At 56.1% G+C, this 17075-nt stretch overlaps 2 protein-coding genes and 1 long non-coding RNA gene across 7 annotated transcripts; 2 read left to right on the plus strand and 1 right to left on the minus strand.

Moving 5' to 3' along the window:
* Window positions 1–157: 157 nt before the first annotated feature.
* On the plus strand, window positions 158–3189 carry ndufaf3 (NADH:ubiquinone oxidoreductase complex assembly factor). The gene is made up of 5 exons (XM_006631157.3): window positions 158–309; window positions 876–1068; window positions 1171–1237; window positions 1386–1486; window positions 2594–3189. Exons 1-5 carry the CDS (start codon window positions 221–223, stop codon window positions 2690–2692), a joined length of 549 nt encoding a protein of 182 aa, XP_006631220.2. The 5' UTR covers window positions 158–220; the 3' UTR covers window positions 2693–3189.
* Window positions 3190–3661: 472 nt separating this feature from the next.
* impdh2 (IMP (inosine 5'-monophosphate) dehydrogenase 2) lies at window positions 3662–12906 on the minus strand. 4 transcript variants are annotated; one of them, XM_069189584.1, is made up of 15 exons: window positions 12502–12906; window positions 11772–11820; window positions 11081–11182; window positions 10772–10846; window positions 9961–10167; window positions 9552–9639; window positions 9002–9201; window positions 8805–8895; window positions 8420–8515; window positions 7966–8037; window positions 5883–6026; window positions 5163–5307; window positions 4753–4896; window positions 4480–4563; window positions 3662–3993 (listed from the first exon to the last, which is right to left on the minus strand). In XM_069189584.1, exons 1-15 carry the CDS (start codon window positions 12597–12599, stop codon window positions 3870–3872), a joined length of 1719 nt encoding a protein of 572 aa, XP_069045685.1. In that variant the 5' UTR covers window positions 12600–12906; the 3' UTR covers window positions 3662–3869. The 4 variants fall into 4 exon arrangements, with proteins under 4 accessions (XP_069045685.1, XP_069045686.1, XP_069045687.1 ...); XM_069189586.1 differs by having other exon boundaries at window positions 3900–4124; window positions 12502–12903; XM_069189585.1 differs by lacking the exon at window positions 7966–8037 and having other exon boundaries at window positions 12502–12903.
* Window positions 12907–14618: 1712 nt separating this feature from the next.
* Window positions 14619–16527, plus strand: LOC138238456 (uncharacterized). 2 transcript variants are annotated; one of them, XR_011189503.1, is made up of 4 exons: window positions 14619–14820; window positions 15044–15212; window positions 15656–15981; window positions 16264–16527. It is a non-coding gene; the product is annotated as an uncharacterized lncRNA (long non-coding RNA). The 2 variants fall into 2 exon arrangements; XR_011189502.1 differs by having other exon boundaries at window positions 15656–16527.
* The last annotated feature ends 548 nt before the right edge of the window (window positions 16528–17075 follow it).

Genomic DNA, 17075 nt, shown 5'->3' on the forward strand with positions numbered 1-17075 from the left:
GTCTTCGACGCTCAAAGCAGAGCCCGTATTATTTTAGCCAAGGCGAGTTCATTTCCGTGCCAGTAGGGGGCAGCACCAACCGCTTTACGTCAACGTCGACGCTCCTCCACCTTCCCATCGGCCCTCCGTCTCTTCCGCCGGCCCCCGCAGTGTGTGTGCCGCAGTAAATCTCTTCCCTCCGGCCTCCTCGGCTGTCGTGCGGTTCCGTGCTGGAGGAGCCATGGCGCTGGCGGGGTGCGTTCGGCTGCTGTCCCGCGGTTCGGCGCCCGGTCTTCGGCTTGGACGGGGGGCGCTGCCCGCTACCACAAGGTAAGACGCTCCTATCGCGGTGTGCGTCTGCGCTTTTGTAGTAACACTAAAAACGCGCTTTTCAACACTGTTTGACCTTCGTTAGCGCTCGCATTCGTTCTGCGCCTGGAGAGATCAGGTGGACTTCCAGACGGGTTTCTGCGCTCCTGTGCGGGACCGACCTTGGTTATTGATTTGGTTGTTTAAGTTCTGAGTGAGTTCGACTGAAATGTTCCCGGTACTGTAAAAGGATCTCATGCCGTAGGAGATTCTCTTCATCGCTTTTGGGGATCAAAATCTGAAACGAGCTGCCCGAACGCGGATTTTGTTAAGCTGGAGGCCTGTGTGCAATTACAGTATAGATTTTCTTTTTAGTATTTTTTGACTCCTGAATTTTGGCACATTCTACTGGGTTTCAGACTTTCTCAGTATTATAACTGACGGCTTCTTTGTTCTTGTGTTGTTTCTCTCTCCCCTCTCATCTCTCCTTTCCATCACGCCTTCCTTCCACTCTCTTCTCTCCCCTCCTCTCCCATCTCCCTGTCTCTCTCTCTCCTCTCCCTCTGTTTTCTCCACGTGTCTCTCAGCCCCCCCCTCAGCCGCTCTCACAGGTTGACCCCCAGCGATGATGAGCTGTACCAGCGGACCTCGGTGTCGGTTCTGCAAAAGGAAGGGGGTGCGGCTCTGATCCAGAGCTACAGCCCCCGGGGGTTCCTGGTGGATGGGAACCGAGTGCTCGGACCCTGTGCTCTGCTGCCCCCTGCCATCCTGCAGTGGAATGTCAGTGTGTACTGAACTGCTCAGTGCGTGACTGTCTCTCTGCCTTCTTGTTTCTGTGTTTCTCCCCTGTTACTACCCCTCTCTCTCTGTCTCCCCCTGCAGGTGGGCAGTTACAAAGACATCTGTGAAGAGAGCCTGGCCCTGTTCCACCTGCTGGAGCCCAGGATAGGTGAGAGAGAGAGAGTGCACCGTGTCGTACCTGTACGGTGTCTGTACCGCCCCTGTGTGGCAGTGCAGGAGAACAGCACCTCTGTGTAAGACCCTGTGTCCGTCACACTGCTGCAGCACCGTCTCTCTCTCTCTCTCTCTGGTCCCAGAGATCCTGGTCCTGGGGACAGGGGCCAGCGTGGAGCGCCTCGACCCGCAGGTTCTGGCGTTCATGAGGAGGAAGGGGATCGCGGTGGAGGTCCAGGACACGGTGAGGCGGGGTGGGCAGCTGCTGGACATGGGGACACATGGCGGACGGGGAGTGTGGGGCGTTGCAGTTGTTCAGAGGAAGAAGCTGCCATCTTACAAATCGCACTTGACCTGTTCCGTTCATCCGGACTAAACTGTGCTAATCCCAGATCCCGAGACAGCGGCCCCGTGGGAACTGTAGTTTCTACAGGCAGTTACAGCAGGGCTTCGATGGGCATGTCTTCCCAGCAGCGCCGTGCGAAATGGGTGATAGAAAACAGGCCAGACTGGGAGAGGCTCAAGACTTCTTTTTGAAGAAGCAAGTCGTGAGACTTATTTTTGGATGAGGACTCGTGCGACGAGAAATGTGTATCAGGCTTGATCGCATCGGCTGAGGGCTGGCGTGTCCTTTCGCACAACGCCAGCCTGCGCAGGGTCTGCTCTCGGTGCCGTCCGCTGACCCTCACCCACATCAGATAGCTGTTCTGCTTCTAGACAGGTGCATTTGGGGTTAGTGAAATAATGATGGGGACAAAGAGGAGACTATTTATAATAATAATAATTGCTTACACTTATATAGCGCTTTTCTGGACACTCCACTCAAAGCGCTTTACAGGTAATGGGGACTCCCCTCCACCACCACCAATGTGTAGCATCCACCTGGTAAGGGCCAATTGGAAATTTGGCCAGGACACCGGGGTTACACCCCTACTCTTTTCGAGAAGCGCCCTGGGATTTTTAATGACCACAGAGAGTCAGGACCTCGGTTTTACGTCTCATCCGAAGGACGGCGCCTGTTTACAGTATAGTGTCCCCATCACTATACTGGGGCATTAGGACCCACATGGACCACAGGGTGAGCGCCCCCTGCTGGCCCCACTAACACCTCTTCCAGCAGCAACCTTAGTTTTTCCCAGGAGGTCTCCCACCCAGGTACTGACCAGGCTCACACCTGCTTAGCTTCAGTGGGCTGCCAGTTGTGAGATGCAGGGTGATATGGCTGCTTATATTTGCTGTAATTAAGTGCAGGCCTTCATCAGGGCTTGTGATGAAGCTCTAGTTGATGAAAATACCTCTTTATTTTACCCCACCTCATGCTTTCTACCCCCTCCCCCCCCCCTCTCTCCAGCCCAACGCCTGCGCCACCTTCAACTTCCTGTGCAGTGAGCGGCGGATCGTGGCGGCCGGCTTGATCCCGCCTCCCGTCGTCAGGACCGACGCGGACTGAGGCCCGAGGGCGGGGGGGGGGTCCACACACGCACACAGGAAGTGGTGCGGCCAGCGCCGCCCAGGGGGACATGAGGAAGGTATCCGGGCGGGAGGGGCCCCTGACCGGCCCCTCATGCCCCTGGGGCTGTCCTGCAGCTTGGGCTCAGCACAACCGCAAGGAACTGTCGAAGTATTAAACTCCACTCAGGGTTTAACCAGGACCGTTAAAGCACTTCAGCCACTTGCAAGCAGACGAGCTGGCCCCTGGTTTGCGTGGGAGAACAGCCGTGCTTCAGATCCAGGAGAGAGGCCTGTCTGTGTCCCTCCTTCCACGTGTGTCGACATCCAGGTCCCTCACTCCCACAGGCATGGTGTCGCTGTGATCCTGCTCAACTCCGCCCACAAGGCCAGCCTGCAGGGTCTCTGTGCGTCAGTGTCTCGTGTCACTTGGTAGCTGTTTGCCGTGTGTTAAACAGGTGTATTTAATAAGCGTCAATAAAGTATCCCTTTCTCACAGGACCGGTGTGTTGAATACACAGGATGGCCTTCAGCTCCTGTGTCCTGCAGCAGTGTGGGGAGAGCTGGACAAAGTGGGTGTTTCTGCTGCAGTAGCAGTCATGCACTAGGGCCTGCCTGATCGTGTCACCCCCCAGTGTGGGCACGCCCGTTACAGTGTCACTCCTGCTAGCTGAGAAAAGGTTGAGTAAAGATGTGTGCTGAAGCTGCTGGAAACTGTGAAAGGTACCTGACAGCAGAGGCCCTCTCACTACTGACCACAGAAACTGGATAAGTGAGTCCTAACAAGCAAGCAGACAAATGAAATCGGCCGTGAAGCTGCAGACTCATCGCTGTGGGTGTTGAGGCAAATGCACAGACCCAGCAGACAGGGGAAAGGCCTGGATGACACAGGGTGCAGAAGAGGTGGGAGACAGCCTCTGCACCCTCACTCAAAAAATGACCAAATTAACTGCAGACCAACAACAGGAGCTCGTGGAAAAATAGCAGGGTGGCAGATTTATTCAAGTCCGCCCTTTTCAAATACGGCGGTGGGCTGAAAACAGTGGCAGGGGTCTGGTACAGTAACAGAACTGCGGCCACCGCTACCGCAAGTGTCACGCGAACACACGGCTGCATGCACGGCACACGCCACCCACACGCGCGTGCAAACACACACACCCAGCAGAAAACAACCCCCTCTAACAGTCCCACTCCCCGCCACTCGTCTCCTTTCCCAGTAACGCGCTCCCCTGCTCCGTGCACGCGAGGGCCAGGAGCGGGCTGAAGGCTGGGCTGGAATATACTGGGAAGACTGGGAATATGCTGGGAAGACAGGGAGAGGAAACGAGGGATCAGTGGAAGCAGGAGAACTGTGCAAATCTCTCCTCCCAGACACACCCCCTTCTCTCCTCCTGCACTCCCACTGTGGTGCTCAGAACAGACGCTTCTCATAGCTGAAAGAGTGAGAGAGAGATTGTCAATAAACATCGTACTCTAGTTCACCTGTAGAAGACACAGTAACCCCCAGACTGCAGGCCCCAGAACCAACAGGATCCTCGGATGCACAAAATAAAATAAAAAATCCCCATTCGAGAAATAACAATTTGACTCAATAAATCTTATTTATGCTGTAGAGTACAGAACTGAACCAGACTTTTAGTCCACGCTGCAGCCCTGCAGCTCCCCGGCCAATCAGAACGGCTGCAGCCCTGCTTCCCGCTGGCCAATCGGGACAGCCCAAAGCTCTTTGAAAGTGATGGGAGAGAGAAAGATGGGCCTGGATGAACAGGACCAGAGAGGGAAGCTCACCTGTGCAGGCTGTGTACGCCTCCTTCCACCTGGGCAGATGACGTCCTCTTTTCAAACTTCAGATCCCCCGAGTACATCATGGCCCTGCGACAGAGAAAGGAAAAGAGAGTCACAGGGAGGGGCATTTATTACTGTGGCATGTGGGACCAGTTATTAAAAAGATACTCAGACAGTCCCTTTCTATGCTTTAAAATGTTTGTTTTACATGCGTGTCTCTTGTGTCTCTGAGAGCCCTGTGGTCTCACACTGTCCTTGGTCTGTCCGTCCTCTGACCTGAGCTGGGTGAGGCTCTTGGCTCCGATATCCTGGCAGGAGTGCTGGATACCGACCAGCAGGTAGGGGACGAACTTGTGGATGGAGCCCTTGTCCTGGATCGCCCCCGACACGCCCTGGGCCACCTTGATCTTATCGGACTCGCTGAGGGGAGAGGGAGAGGGCGTTCAGGCAAGAAGGAGAGAGAGGCAGGGGGAGAACGTGAAGGAGACGACGGTCCAGATGAAGGAGGGAGGGAGACAGCGTGGCTCGGCCCAGGGTGCAGCCGTACTAACGCACTTCCAAGGAAATCACAGGAAGGCCCACAATTCCCAGCGGCTGGAGTCCGCTCCTGTGCCAGAGAGACGGACAGGAGATCGGACGGTCGGACAACTGGCCGGCCCAGAGCCGGGCCCGGGCCGGGTCGGCACCTGAAGTAGCGGGTCTGCGAGCCCAGGTTCTTGTCCATGGCGTCCAGCGAGCCCATGCCGCGGTACTTCTTCAGCCGGATCCCGTCGGAGAAGAAGTACTCCCCCGGAGCCTCGGAGGTGGCGGCCAGCAGGGAGCCCATCATCACTGGGGGGGCCGGGGAGAGAGACTCGGGTTAGAGGAGGCTTTGACAGAGGCTCAGGGGAGGGAGTGACCCACAGCGGACCACACGCTAATCCCTGTTCCCAGAGCTCACCCTGCGGTCTGTGTGGGTCCTAATACCCCAGTATAGTGACGGGGACACTGTACTGTAAACAGGCGCCGTCCTTCGGATGAGAGGTCCTGACTCTCTGTGGTCACTAAAAATCCCAGGGCATTTCCAGAAAAGAGTAGGGGTGTAACCCCAGTGTCCTGGACAAATCTCCCCCTGGCCTTTACCAGTCATGGCCTCCTAATAACCCCCCTCTCTGAACTGGCTCCATCCCTCTGCTCTCCTCCCCACTGAGAGCTGGTGTGTGGGGAGCGGACTGGAGCATCATCCAGGTGGGGCTGCACACTGGTGGTGTTAGTGGGATTCCTCCTTCCCTGTAAAGCGCTCTGAGTGGAGAGTCCAGACAAGCGCTGTACGAGGGTCAGGATAATTACTCAAGTGCTGGAAGAGTAAATTCAGGACGCTGGTGCTTAGCAGAGCACAGACATCCGCGCGCGCGGGGCGGACGCACCTGTGGAGGCTCCGAGGGCCAGCGCCTTGGCGATGTGGCCGACCGTCTGGATCCCGCCGTCTGCGATGACCGGCACCCCGAACCGCCGGGCGTACTCCGACACCTTGTAGACCGCCGTGGCCTGGGGGCGGCCACACGCCAGCACTGGGCAGGACACAGGAGGAGAGTCAGGGGGCGAGAGGAAGAGGGGTGGACAGTCAGGTCCAGCAGTGTCCAGTAGGGAGAGGCAGAGGGGTGGACAGTCAGGTCAGCGGTGTCCAGTAGGGAGAGGCAGAGGGGTGGACAGTCAGGTCAGCGGTGTCCAGTAGGGAGAGGCAGAGGGGTGGACAGTCAGGTCAGCGGTGTCCAGTAGAAGGAGGAGGTGGGGTGGACAGTGGTGGACAGTCAGGTCAGCGGTGTCCAGTAGAAGGAGGAGGTGGGGTGGACAGTCAGGTCAGCGGTGTCCAGTAGAAGGAGGAGGTGGGGTGGACAGTCAGGTCAGCGGTGTCCAGTAGAAGGAGGAGGTGGGGTGGACAGTCAGGTCAGCACTGTCCAGTAGAGGGAGGAGGTGTGGTGGACAGTCAGGTCAGCGGTGTCCAGTAGAAGGAGGGGGTGGGGTGGACAGTCAGGTCAGCACTGTCCAGTAGAGGGAGGAGGTGGGGTGGACAGTCAGGTCAGCACTGTCCAGTAGAGGGAGGAGGTGGGGTGGACAGTCAGGTCAGCGGTGTCCAGTAGAAGGAGGGGGTGGGGTGGACAGTCAGGTCAGCACTGTCCAGTAGAGGGAGGAGGTGGGGTGGACAGTCAGGTCAGCACTGTCCAGTAGAGGGAGGAGGTGGGGTGAACAGTCAGGTCGGCAGTGTCTGGGGGGGGGCTCGCCAGTAGGGGAGGAGAGGTGAACAGACGGGTCAGCGGGCCGGTGAGCAGTGTCCATCACTGTGACTTCAGGGGTCAGTGTGTTATTGTGAGGGACACCTCAGCGGGGCGGGGGGCATGCCTGTTAGTGACGGACCAGGCAGATGTAGGGTGAGAGTCTGGCACAGCGGAACCCGTGTGGGAGAGACGTGTCCCGTCGCCTGGATGGTGTGGAGAAGCTGGTGAGGAAGGCAGGTACCAACTACAGACTAACTCAGGAAGCTAAGGGGAGGGACAGGAATGACTCGAGAGCTGAAGACCACATTCTCCTGATATGACTTGCAGCTTTATTGGCCGAAAACCTTTAAACAGGGCAATATGTTGAATAAAGAGGAAGAGGAGGACGTCTGTAAAAGGGTTACACAGTGCAGCACACAGCAATTAGAGTAACTGACTGGACAGTGAGAGGGACAGAGACCGACAGCACTGGACAAACACAGTTAGTGGTGGTGGTGGGGGAGGGGGAGGTGAGAATTGAGGTGAGCAGGGAGGGCACCCCTTAAATCTCAGAGCTCTGCGGTTACTCCCAGTTTTCAGTGCATTGAAATAAGAGCATCTGCTCATCAGACCTCCACTTGCCTACAGAACACACCATAATACATTAAGTCATTTTTTTAAAAAAAAGCTCAAGTACAGTAGGAAACGGTACAAGTAAAACTCATTAATAAATATAAAAACCAGAAAGGCAAGGCACACATTAGGAGTACAGAACAATGCCTTTACAGAGCAGAATGAAAGAATGAAACATCCGTTAAGCAGAAAACAATGGGCATCGAAGGACACACCATCTCCTACTTTAATGATTTAATTAAACCAATTAAGAGGATCAGCAGCGTTCATCGGGATTTAATCAGGTGCTAATTGAAAGGTGCCTGTTAACACCTGCAGGAACTCTGCGCTCTGGGGCAAAGGGTGCCCGCCCCTGATGGAGCAGCGTGACCACCGATTGGCTGGTTCAGTGAAAGAAAGGACAAATGAGGGACAGGTTAGTGAGGGATGGGGGCGGGGCACATGGTGTGATTGGCAGATTAGTGGTACTGACAAGCATCCAAAACCTCAAAACCCCAGGCCAGCGTCTACTTCTACAAACAAAAAGGTACAGCCATGGACCAATCAGTGCAGCAGGCTGGGGACAGTGCAAGAGCCGGGCCAATCAGGGCACTGCCAGAGGTGGGGAGCAGGAGGGACTTACTGGAGTATCCCGATACGGAGGATGGGGTTTTGGGGCTGTGGAGCTTTATATCAGGAGGGACACACGGGGGCGCTAGAGAGAGAGAGAGAGACAGAGACGTACAGTGAGAGAGAGGAGGAAAGGGGCAGAGAGTGAAGACAGACAGAGAGAACAGGGCTGAAAGCAGCTGGGTTCTGACTGGCCGACACAAATAAAGAGGACAAACGGTAGATTTCTCGGAAGGATCTCCTTGGCGAGGGAAGGTGGTCAAAGTCTGGGTTGGCCTCGAACTTGATTGGTGGACTGCGGGAATAGAGGTCCCCGATTGGTGGGATATTGAAGACTGCCTGGGAGGGAGCTGCTGGCAGGTGGACTCCCATTGGCCAAGAGCAGCAGACCCGGGGGGGCCCTGATTGGTGGGGAGGGGGGGGAGGGGCGAGGGGCGTAGCCTCCCGATTGGTCCGGACCGACTCACCTTCCTGCGTGATGCAGATGGAGCCGCTGCCCATTCCCACCCTCAGGGCATCAACCCCGGCGTCGATCAGATTCTTCGCCTGGGCGGCTGTCACCACTGAGAGCGAGGAGGCGGAGGAGAAAGAGAGAGGAGTGAGTCCCAGCTGTTGTTGGAAACGGGGAGGAGCTGGGGTTGGTGGGACTCCTGTTACTGGGGTGCCAGGCAGCTACTGACGAAAGGTGACCAACAAAAGAGTGATGATGAACTTGCGTTACGACTGGGTAACTGAAGCGCGAAACAAATATAAGTGCTTTCCGATGGAAGTAGAGGAGGGACAGTGACTCTGTGGCCCTTCAGAGAGGGAGAGAGACGGGGTGCGTCGGGGTAGTGGGGCAGAAGCACTGACCGTTGCCCCCGATGACCTGCAGCTGGGGGTATTTCTCCTTGATGTACTTGATCATGTTGATCTGGAAGATGGAGTTCCCCTGCGAGGAGTCCTGCAGGCACGACACAAACACACGAACGCGTGAGACGCGCCCTGTCTGTCTGTCTGTCTGTCTCGCCCCCGGACCCCCCTGCCCCTCTCCGCCCTCTGCCCCTCACCAGCACGACCACGTCCACCCCCGCCTGCGCCAGCAGGTCCAGCCGGTAGCGGTCGTCCGCGTGCGTGCCGATGGCCGCGCCGCACAGGAGCTGCTTGCGGCTGTCCTTCGCCGCCAGCGGGAAGTCGCGGTTCTTCTTGAGGTCGGTGCGCGCGATGATGGCCACCAGGTTGTCCTCCTCGTCGACGATGGGCAGCTTCCCTGGGGGTGGGGGGAGAGGGGGGAGCCATGAGCAGTAGCACCCCATTTCCCATGGTCATCCTGCGCCCCCTTTCCCCACTGTTACCCCTTGAACAGCAGCACCCCTTTCCCATTCTCACCCCACCAACGCACAGCAGCGCCTCACGTCCCACTGTCACCCCGACGACGCTCAGCACCACCCCCTTTCCCCACTGTTACCCCTTGAACAGCAGCACCCCTTTCCCATTCTCACCCCACCAACGCACAGCAGCACCTCACATCCCACTGTCACCCCAACTACGCTCAGCAGCACCCCCTTTTCCCCACTGTTACCCCTTGTGCAGCAGCACCCCCACTTCCCGGTGGCCCACCTTTCTTGCTCCGCTGCAGTATCTCGTTGGCCTCCTTCAGGGTCACGCCAGCTGGCGCCACGACCAGGTCCTCGCGCTTCGTCATCACCTGGACAGAGAGCCACGGCACGGGACGTCAGATGATGAAATAGCGCCTCAGCCCCCCCCCTGTACCCCATCCCCCTGCAAGGTCAACCACCTCTCCCCCAGGTGCCCGATAACCCCGCCCACACACGACTGACCCCGCCCCTTACCGCCGTCACCCCGCCCACACACAACTGACCCCGCCCCCTTACCACCGCCCACACACAACTGACCCCGCCCCCTTACCACCACCCACACACAACTGACCCCGCCCCCTTACCACCGCCACCCCGCCCACACACAACTGACCCCACCCCCCGACACACCCCAGACCCAACTGACCCACCTCGCTGAGCGGCAGGCTGTGCTCCTCCTCCTTCAGGAAGTCGATGTCGCGGGAGGAGATGATGCCGACCAGCCTCCCGCCCATGCGCCCGCTCTCCGTGATGGGGATCCCGCAGAAGCCGTGGCGCGCCTTCGCCTCGAATACGTCGAGCACGCGCTCCCTCGGGCTCATGACCACGGGGTCCGTGATGAAGCCCTGCTCGTACCGCTGCAGCCAGGCGAGGGGAGGGAGGGGAGGGGAGGGCTCTATTAGGCGGGATGCGTCTAGACAGCGGCAAGAACAAGGGCACTCCAGACCCCCTGCTAGCTACAGGAAAGACCTATCATCTATATGAGGCCCAGATTGCAATAAGGGACCAGTAAGGAGGAGGTGGCTCTAAAAGGCCATAGAAGAGCCAGCTATAGGGATATATACAGCATATAGAGCAATACAGGTCACATACAGGCTGGAGTGGACACAGTGTATAGAGCAATATAGGTCACACACAGGCTGGAGTGGAGCCAGCTGTAGGGATATTTACAGTGTATAGAGCAACATAAATCATGTAGAAGCTCTAGAGGAGCCACATATAGAGATTATATACAGTGTATAGAGCACACAGGTCATACAGAGGCTTAGAAGAGCCAGCTATAGGGATATATACAGCGTATAGAGCAATACAGGTCTTGTAGAAGCTATGGAGGAGGCAGGTGCAGGCGAGAGAGGTCTACAGGTGACAGAGCAGTTCCTACTGCAGCTCCTGGCGCACGGGAACGTCACGAACGCCCCACTGGGGGGCAGGACAGCCCCAGCCGGACAGAGAGGGCCTCACCTTGACCTTGCGAACCTCGTTGGCCTGGAACTCCGGGGTGCAGTTGTGGTGGATGAAGCCAATCCCTCCCGTGAGCTGAGGGAAGGGCAAGACAGTTTTAAAAATTAGGATTTTTTTTTTTACCAACACCGAGGTATTTAAAGGTCAGCCTTATACGAACACACACCCCTCCCTCTCCCCCCTGTCTTGAATCCACCCTTTATCGGACGTAGGAAGGGTGGTCAGGTTGTGACCACAATGCCGTAATGAAACACCCCCACACAAGCCCATGTGACTATATATACACACTCCCCGCCCCCCCCCACTTACTGCCATGGCGATGGCCATTCCGGACTCGGTAACAGTATCCATGGGCGACGACACCAGCGGAGTCTTCATGGTGATCTGCTTGGTGAGGGCCGACGTCAGGTCCTGCGTGCACACACACACGCACACACACACAGAGCATTGATACACAGACAAATCTTACCAATGGCGCCGTTCAGAAGCGAGCACTGTCCCAACGGCTGGCGATGGCAGTTAGCACGACATCATCCTCGTGTTTTCATGCGCCCACCCTCGCCCCCCTCAAAACATCAACAGTCGGCAAAACAACATCTTGGCTGCTCTCAATACCCAGCCCAGACACTCCTGCAACGAGCAGATCACACGTGCACGGTCTCGGAGCTCAGCCATGCCAGCACAAAACCTGCGACGCAAACCATTCTTGCAGCTGTGCTAGAACTCATCACCGAGCACCTGGGTCACTGGAACCCCACAGCACTCCACACCCACTCCGCCCCAGACTTCCACGCCAACCAGCTCCCTCACGATGGCGAATTACAGGCCAGCTGACCAATGCAGCAACCCAGCAGCTGCCCGTAGCAGGATTCGGGACTGGAGGGACCAGCCGCTGGCCGGCCGAGCGCCACAGCAGGGTGCTGTGAGTCTGTTAGTCCAGCAGCCACAGCTGAGCCCCAGCCAAAACAAACCCGTCCAATACCGGACAGCAGCCACTTACCACTTGGTCGGCGGTGAAGTCGATGTAGCCAGGAAGGATGAGGATGTCGCTGTGAGAGAGGGGAGAGAGATGGAGGTACTGTATACAGCAGGTACATTGGAGGTACAGTATATGTATATGGACTGGTTATGGAGTCAGAATCCGATCTGCTCCGGGTTTCAGCTGCGGTCACCGGTACCGGCTGGAGCAACAGCTTCTTCCTGCCTCGCCTGTCGGAATCGGGACCGGTGGTACCGGTAGCTGGGACGGCTCACGCACGGCAGCGGGAGCCTGAAGAGCCTGGGCGCCCCCACCCCCTTCACCTCGCTGCACCTGGCTACTGCCTGGCGCAGACTTCACAGTACTCGTGTGCCACGCTAGCGTGACCGTGACACGTTCTCGACGGCGACGACCCGGTTCGCCCCCCGCGTTACAGCAGAGCGCGTCCTGCAGCCATCCGAGCGAGGTACCCAGAAGCGCGGGACCGCCCCCTCCCACACACACACCTGCCTGACAGGTAATCCTACTTCAATGCACCGGCCATTTCAACAGAAAGTCAACGACTAACAGCAGCAGCAGCACGGGCTTGTTTTGTCGCCGGCTGAAACCTGCTCCCCCGCCCCTGCCTATGACTCTCACTACAGCAATACCGACGTGCGCACCGCTGGCGCCCGCTGCCGAGGTGCAAACTAATGAGCGCGCACGCAGCGCCCCTTCGGCAGACCCGGCCGGCACCCTGCGGATCCCCTACTTGTAGGTCAGCCCGTCGCCGCCGCTGAAGAGCTGCTGTCCGGTCAGCCCGTCCTCCGGGACGTACCCGGTGCCCCCGCTGATGAGGTAGTCCGCCATCTGGCCGCGGAGGTAATGAGCACAACTGATGGAAACAGCTGGGACTGTCCTAGCCCGGACCGTAGCGGAGGGCGCGCTGCTGTCCACCGGTCACTAAATAGAAATCACAGTCTGTCCGTCTCCGACTCGGTATGAGTCCGCCCCCAGTCGATATTTCAAAACCTTCCAGGCTTTGCCCCCAGATCGCCTGCGTCCGTCGGAGCGCCTGTTTTTCTGTCAGTTTCTCCGCTACTTTCACCTTTCCGACACGTGTTTCCCGAAAGGCCAACCTCGCTGCTTCCGCCGCTATTTATAAACACTGCAGGGACCCACGAGCCCTGGCGTCACTTCCGCTGAGTTGGGTTACCTTAGCGGCGTTCGCTTTACACCACGCCCCCTAGGTGGGCGGGAAGGAAGGAGGCTTTCAGGCGCTTGTGATTGGACACAGGGACTGTGACCCCGCCTCTCACTCGGCGGGCAGGGAAGCGTGTGTAAGTAGGCGGGCTCAAGACGGCAGAGAGAGCGGACAGAGGCGGATGGGATTTCCGCTGCAAAAGACCCGTAAATCAAAATCCAGCAAATCACAGCACAAGCTCTGCAACACTACCTCACCGACTGAAATGCCACCAGGCTCTAAAAATACAATACACCCTGTCCAACTATCGGACCAGGTTGTAAAAGAACGAAGAGAGACATGAGACACGATCAAATACATAAAGAACATAGAAGTGACCACAGCATTGAAACTGGACACAGGCAGACCTGGCTGTCCAGGAGGACAGGCTCAGTGACCACAGCCTGGACACAGACACTGGACACAGGTAGACCTGGCTGTCCAGAGAGGACAGGCTCAGTGACCACAGTCTGGCCAGAAGAAACCAATTTGATTTCCCCAAGTTGAGAATGTTTATAAATGTCATGCTTATTGTAATTGCTTTGACAACACTGTAATAAAACTTTTATACATCATATATGTGTTACAGATACAGCTACAGAATCACAAAGCATCTTTTAACACAGCACAGCATCTTTTAATACAAAATAATTAAATGCGTTAGGATTATGACATCATGACATGTCACCTGATGATGTCATAGGATCTGTGCCAGGTACAGGGGGCTGGAATCTTCACTGTGACAGAAGGAGCAGGGAGAGTAGCCTCATGCCTTTAGGATCAACAGCTCCAGAGACTTTGTAAATACACAAATGGAGTGGGAGAGAGAGGGAGAGAGGAGGAGGGATGGCAGGAGATGGCCATGCATGGACAGGAGCAGAAGAGAGGACAGGAGATGACGGAGGGAGTGAAAAAGGAAGACAGGGGGAGGAGGAGGAAGAGGAGAGACAGAGCGTGCCGAGAGCCCAGCGGAGAGGTGACAGCTACAACAAAACCTGTTTGTAAAGCGATTTTCCTGGAGGGGGAGTGTGTGGAAACACATGTGACAGCAAGCGCTTCTCCGATACTCTCTCTGCAGTGCTGAGGTCCAGCCATGTGGCAAAGGCACACAGCTGTGTCTGTCTGTCTGCAACCTGGCTCTGTTCCTGTCGGGACTGTGCTCCGGTGTCAGTGTCTGCGTCTGCGTCTGCATGACCGTTATCCCATCTACCGTGCCTTTGTGTCTGTGACTGTGTATCTGTCTCTGTCTATGTATGACCCCGTCTGTGTCTTTCTCTGTCTCTGTGTCTGTCTGTCTCTGTCTATGTATGACCCTGTTTGTGTCTCTCTCTGTCTCTGTGTCTGTCTGTCTCTGTCTATGCATGACTCTATCTGTGTCTTGCAGTGCTGCGCAGCCCAGTGGGATCCCAGATCCTGCGTGAAGGAGAAACTCGGCAGCCTGGGTGAGAATCGAATTCATTGGAGAGGAACTCTGCCAGATTTAATAGGGGGCTGAAAAAGACAGAATCAGACTGCAGACCGGTTCTTATGGGGATTGCCTGTGAGCCATGGGCTTCAGGGTTCCAACCAATTAAAAACAAAAAGCTTGTTATTCATCTGATTTCAGCCTTAGGCTGAACTGAACTGTACTTATTCCTGCAGAATGCCGGACTGAACTCGTGGTTCGCATGCATGCTGCCTGTTCACAGTACTGGACTAAAGGAGAATGAACTTTACTGGGCAGCCAGCCTGCTCTTCTGTCTGTCCCAGGACTCCCGCTGCCTGGCCCAGCCAGCTACTATCCCACAACTGGATTGCAGGGACCCAGTTTCACCATAAAGGGGCGCTGTGCGCCGAGCAGGACTGCAGGTCAGGGGTCTGGGGCTGGTGGGACTCCGTATAAGGGCAAGTGTTTTATCAGTGGAGGTCAGAGGTGTCCTCCCTGGTGTGCAGTTATGTAGCAACCTGCGTGCGGCCATCCCATCTCTCTCTGCCTTGTTTCTCACCTCTATCCCTCTCTCCCTCCATCTCTGCCCTGTGCCTTTTGTCTCCCTGTCTCTCTCCTCCCTCCCTCCCTCCGTCTCTTTCACAGATGTCCCAGGAGCACCACAGCACGACACCTCTCTCGGTCTGCTCTGGCGGCGCCGCACAAAAGCCCTGAAGACCCGAACCCCTGTCCTCCTGTCCAGCCTCGGCGAGAGAGACCGACAGGCTGCCCGAGCTGCACGGCGCTCGCTGAAACAAAAACAAAGCGCTAACAGGTCAGCAGCAAAAAGTCAATTCTGTGTTTCCTTCCAGGTAGGGACTCCCCAGGACCTGCTGCGTAGCAGTTCAGGTGGGGAGCTGCGTCAGCATGCGTAGGCTGCAAAGGAACAAGTAATAGGTTTATTCCATGCTGAAAAAAAAAGAAGAAAGAGAACACAACGTTTCGGCCGTGGAGCCTTCTTCAGGTGTTCTCTTTCTTTTTTTTCAGCATGGAATAAACCTCTTACTTTCTCCTGCTGCGTAGTGTCAGCTACTGGCAGACAGGTGCGCATGCACCCACATACACTGCAGGTAGAGTCTAAACACAGCAATGGACAGGGAGAGACCTCCAAAAACCAGCCAGCCCCCCCAGAAAGGACACAGAGCAACAGTCCCTGCTCATCATTACATCACCCTGAGACAACACCGTGTGACCCCCAACTTCTCTCCTCCTCCTCAGGGTCCCGGCCCAGGGCTGGGGTGCACTGGGGGTCCCCAGACTGCAGGATACAGCCAGTGGACGTGCTGGGGTTCCATTCCCCTGGTTTCGCTGCCCTGCCCGACGGGGGCACGTTGGGGAGCAGACTGCGCAGGAAACAGCCAGACTCCCTCCCAGGTGCCCAAGCTCAGAGGGCTTGTGGGCTGTAGATTCGAGATCTACAGCACGTGTGACCCCCCCCCACTCTCCTCTCTCTTCCTCAACAGGGCCAAGTGATTACCACATAGCTCCTGCTTTCAGCAGGGGAACCCCGGTGTCCATCAGGCACAGACTACCCCTGCACAGAGGTGAGGACAGAGCAGGGCAGAGCAGGGCATCTGTGTGCCCGGCGTGTCTGTTCATCTCTGCGGGATCCCCGCTTCAGTTTCCCCGTCTTCTCCGGGCCTCACAGCTGAAAAGAGAGCACTCCCTCCTCTCTCCTGGTCGTGTGGCAAATCCCTGCGTGTGTGGCCCTCTGTGCCTGTTGTGCTGTTGTGTGCGAGGTCTCAGTGTATTGTGTTACCGGGAACGGAGTCTCAGTGTTGTGTTGCTGTGGGCGAGGTCTCAGTGTGGTGTGTTTTGTGTTGCAGGTACAGACAGTGTGAGCCTCAGTGCCATGTCCTACAGTCTCCCTTCGACCTTGGCCCAGGCTCCAGCCTACAGCATTGCCGGGAGACGCGCACACACAGCAGGCCAGTACAGCATTCTCACACACAGTCACGGACACTAATCTCATGTTGTCACAGCTTTCGACAACAGTATACAGTCTTTTACTGTACTGTGAACATAGTGCCATCCAAAACTGTTCACACCCCTGGTGAAACAGGAACAACATTAAATAATTGAAAGATTTAGACTGAATATTGTTTCTTATTTTAAAAAAATCTAAAATTTGTTATACAGTGATCTTAAAAGCACTGCATATGAATGAAATCATATCAGTCCAGAAAACATGTGGGTCTCATTTTCACACCCCTGTAGTTAGTACTTTGTAAATCCTCCTCTGGCGAAGACGACACTGACTAGGTGCCCCCTGTAGCACACTGTGAGGTCCAGGTACCGCACAGGAGACATTCAAAAACCTCTTGGCCGGTTATTTCTTGACATCACTCATGACCATCCAGGCACAGGCTCTTTTATGCATAAAACAACCAATGAGCACATGCACACACAAGATATTTTGATCACATATCAAAATATTTTCCCTCAAAAATATAAAACACAGCAATAATTAAAGCTAAGAATTAACAGGGCGACGAGCCAAGTTTCCCCGACTCTTGCCGAGCTGGTAAAAGGACAGACGAGGGTGAGGGGTTTCCTTATCGGTGTTAAGCCACAGTCACAGTGACCAGCCTGTACAGCAAACCCTCCCTGCTGAGCTCAGGGAAAACGAACAGATTTG

The sequence above is a fragment of the Lepisosteus oculatus genome, chromosome 4 (genome assembly GCF_040954835.1).
Source record: "Lepisosteus oculatus isolate fLepOcu1 chromosome 4, fLepOcu1.hap2, whole genome shotgun sequence".
NCBI classification, from domain to species: Eukaryota; Metazoa; Chordata; class Actinopteri; order Semionotiformes; family Lepisosteidae; genus Lepisosteus; species Lepisosteus oculatus.

Excerpts from the sequence above, each read along its gene's own strand:
- ndufaf3 (XM_006631157.3), top strand. The coding sequence starts at position 221 with ATGGCGCTGGCGGGGTGCGTTCGGCTGCTGTCCCGCGGTTCGGCGCCC. Across the intron at positions 1,238-1,385 it reads CCTGCTGGAGCCCAGGATAG|AGATCCTGGTCCTGGGGACA; the intron begins GTGAGAGAGAGA and ends CTCTGGTCCCAG. Across the intron at positions 1,487-2,593 it reads CGGTGGAGGTCCAGGACACG|CCCAACGCCTGCGCCACCTT; the intron begins GTGAGGCGGGGT and ends CCCTCTCTCCAG.
- impdh2 (XM_069189584.1), bottom strand. The coding sequence starts at position 12,599 with ATGGCGGACTACCTCATCAGCGGGGGCACCGGGTACGTCCCGGAGGAC. Across the intron at positions 9,640-9,960 it reads ACAGCCTGCCGCTCAGCGAG|GTGATGACGAAGCGCGAGGA; the intron begins GTGGGTCAGTTG and ends CTCTCTGTCCAG. Across the intron at positions 8,038-8,419 it reads CATCTGCATCACGCAGGAAG|CGCCCCCGTGTGTCCCTCCT; the intron begins GTGAGTCGGTCC and ends CTCTCTCTCTAG.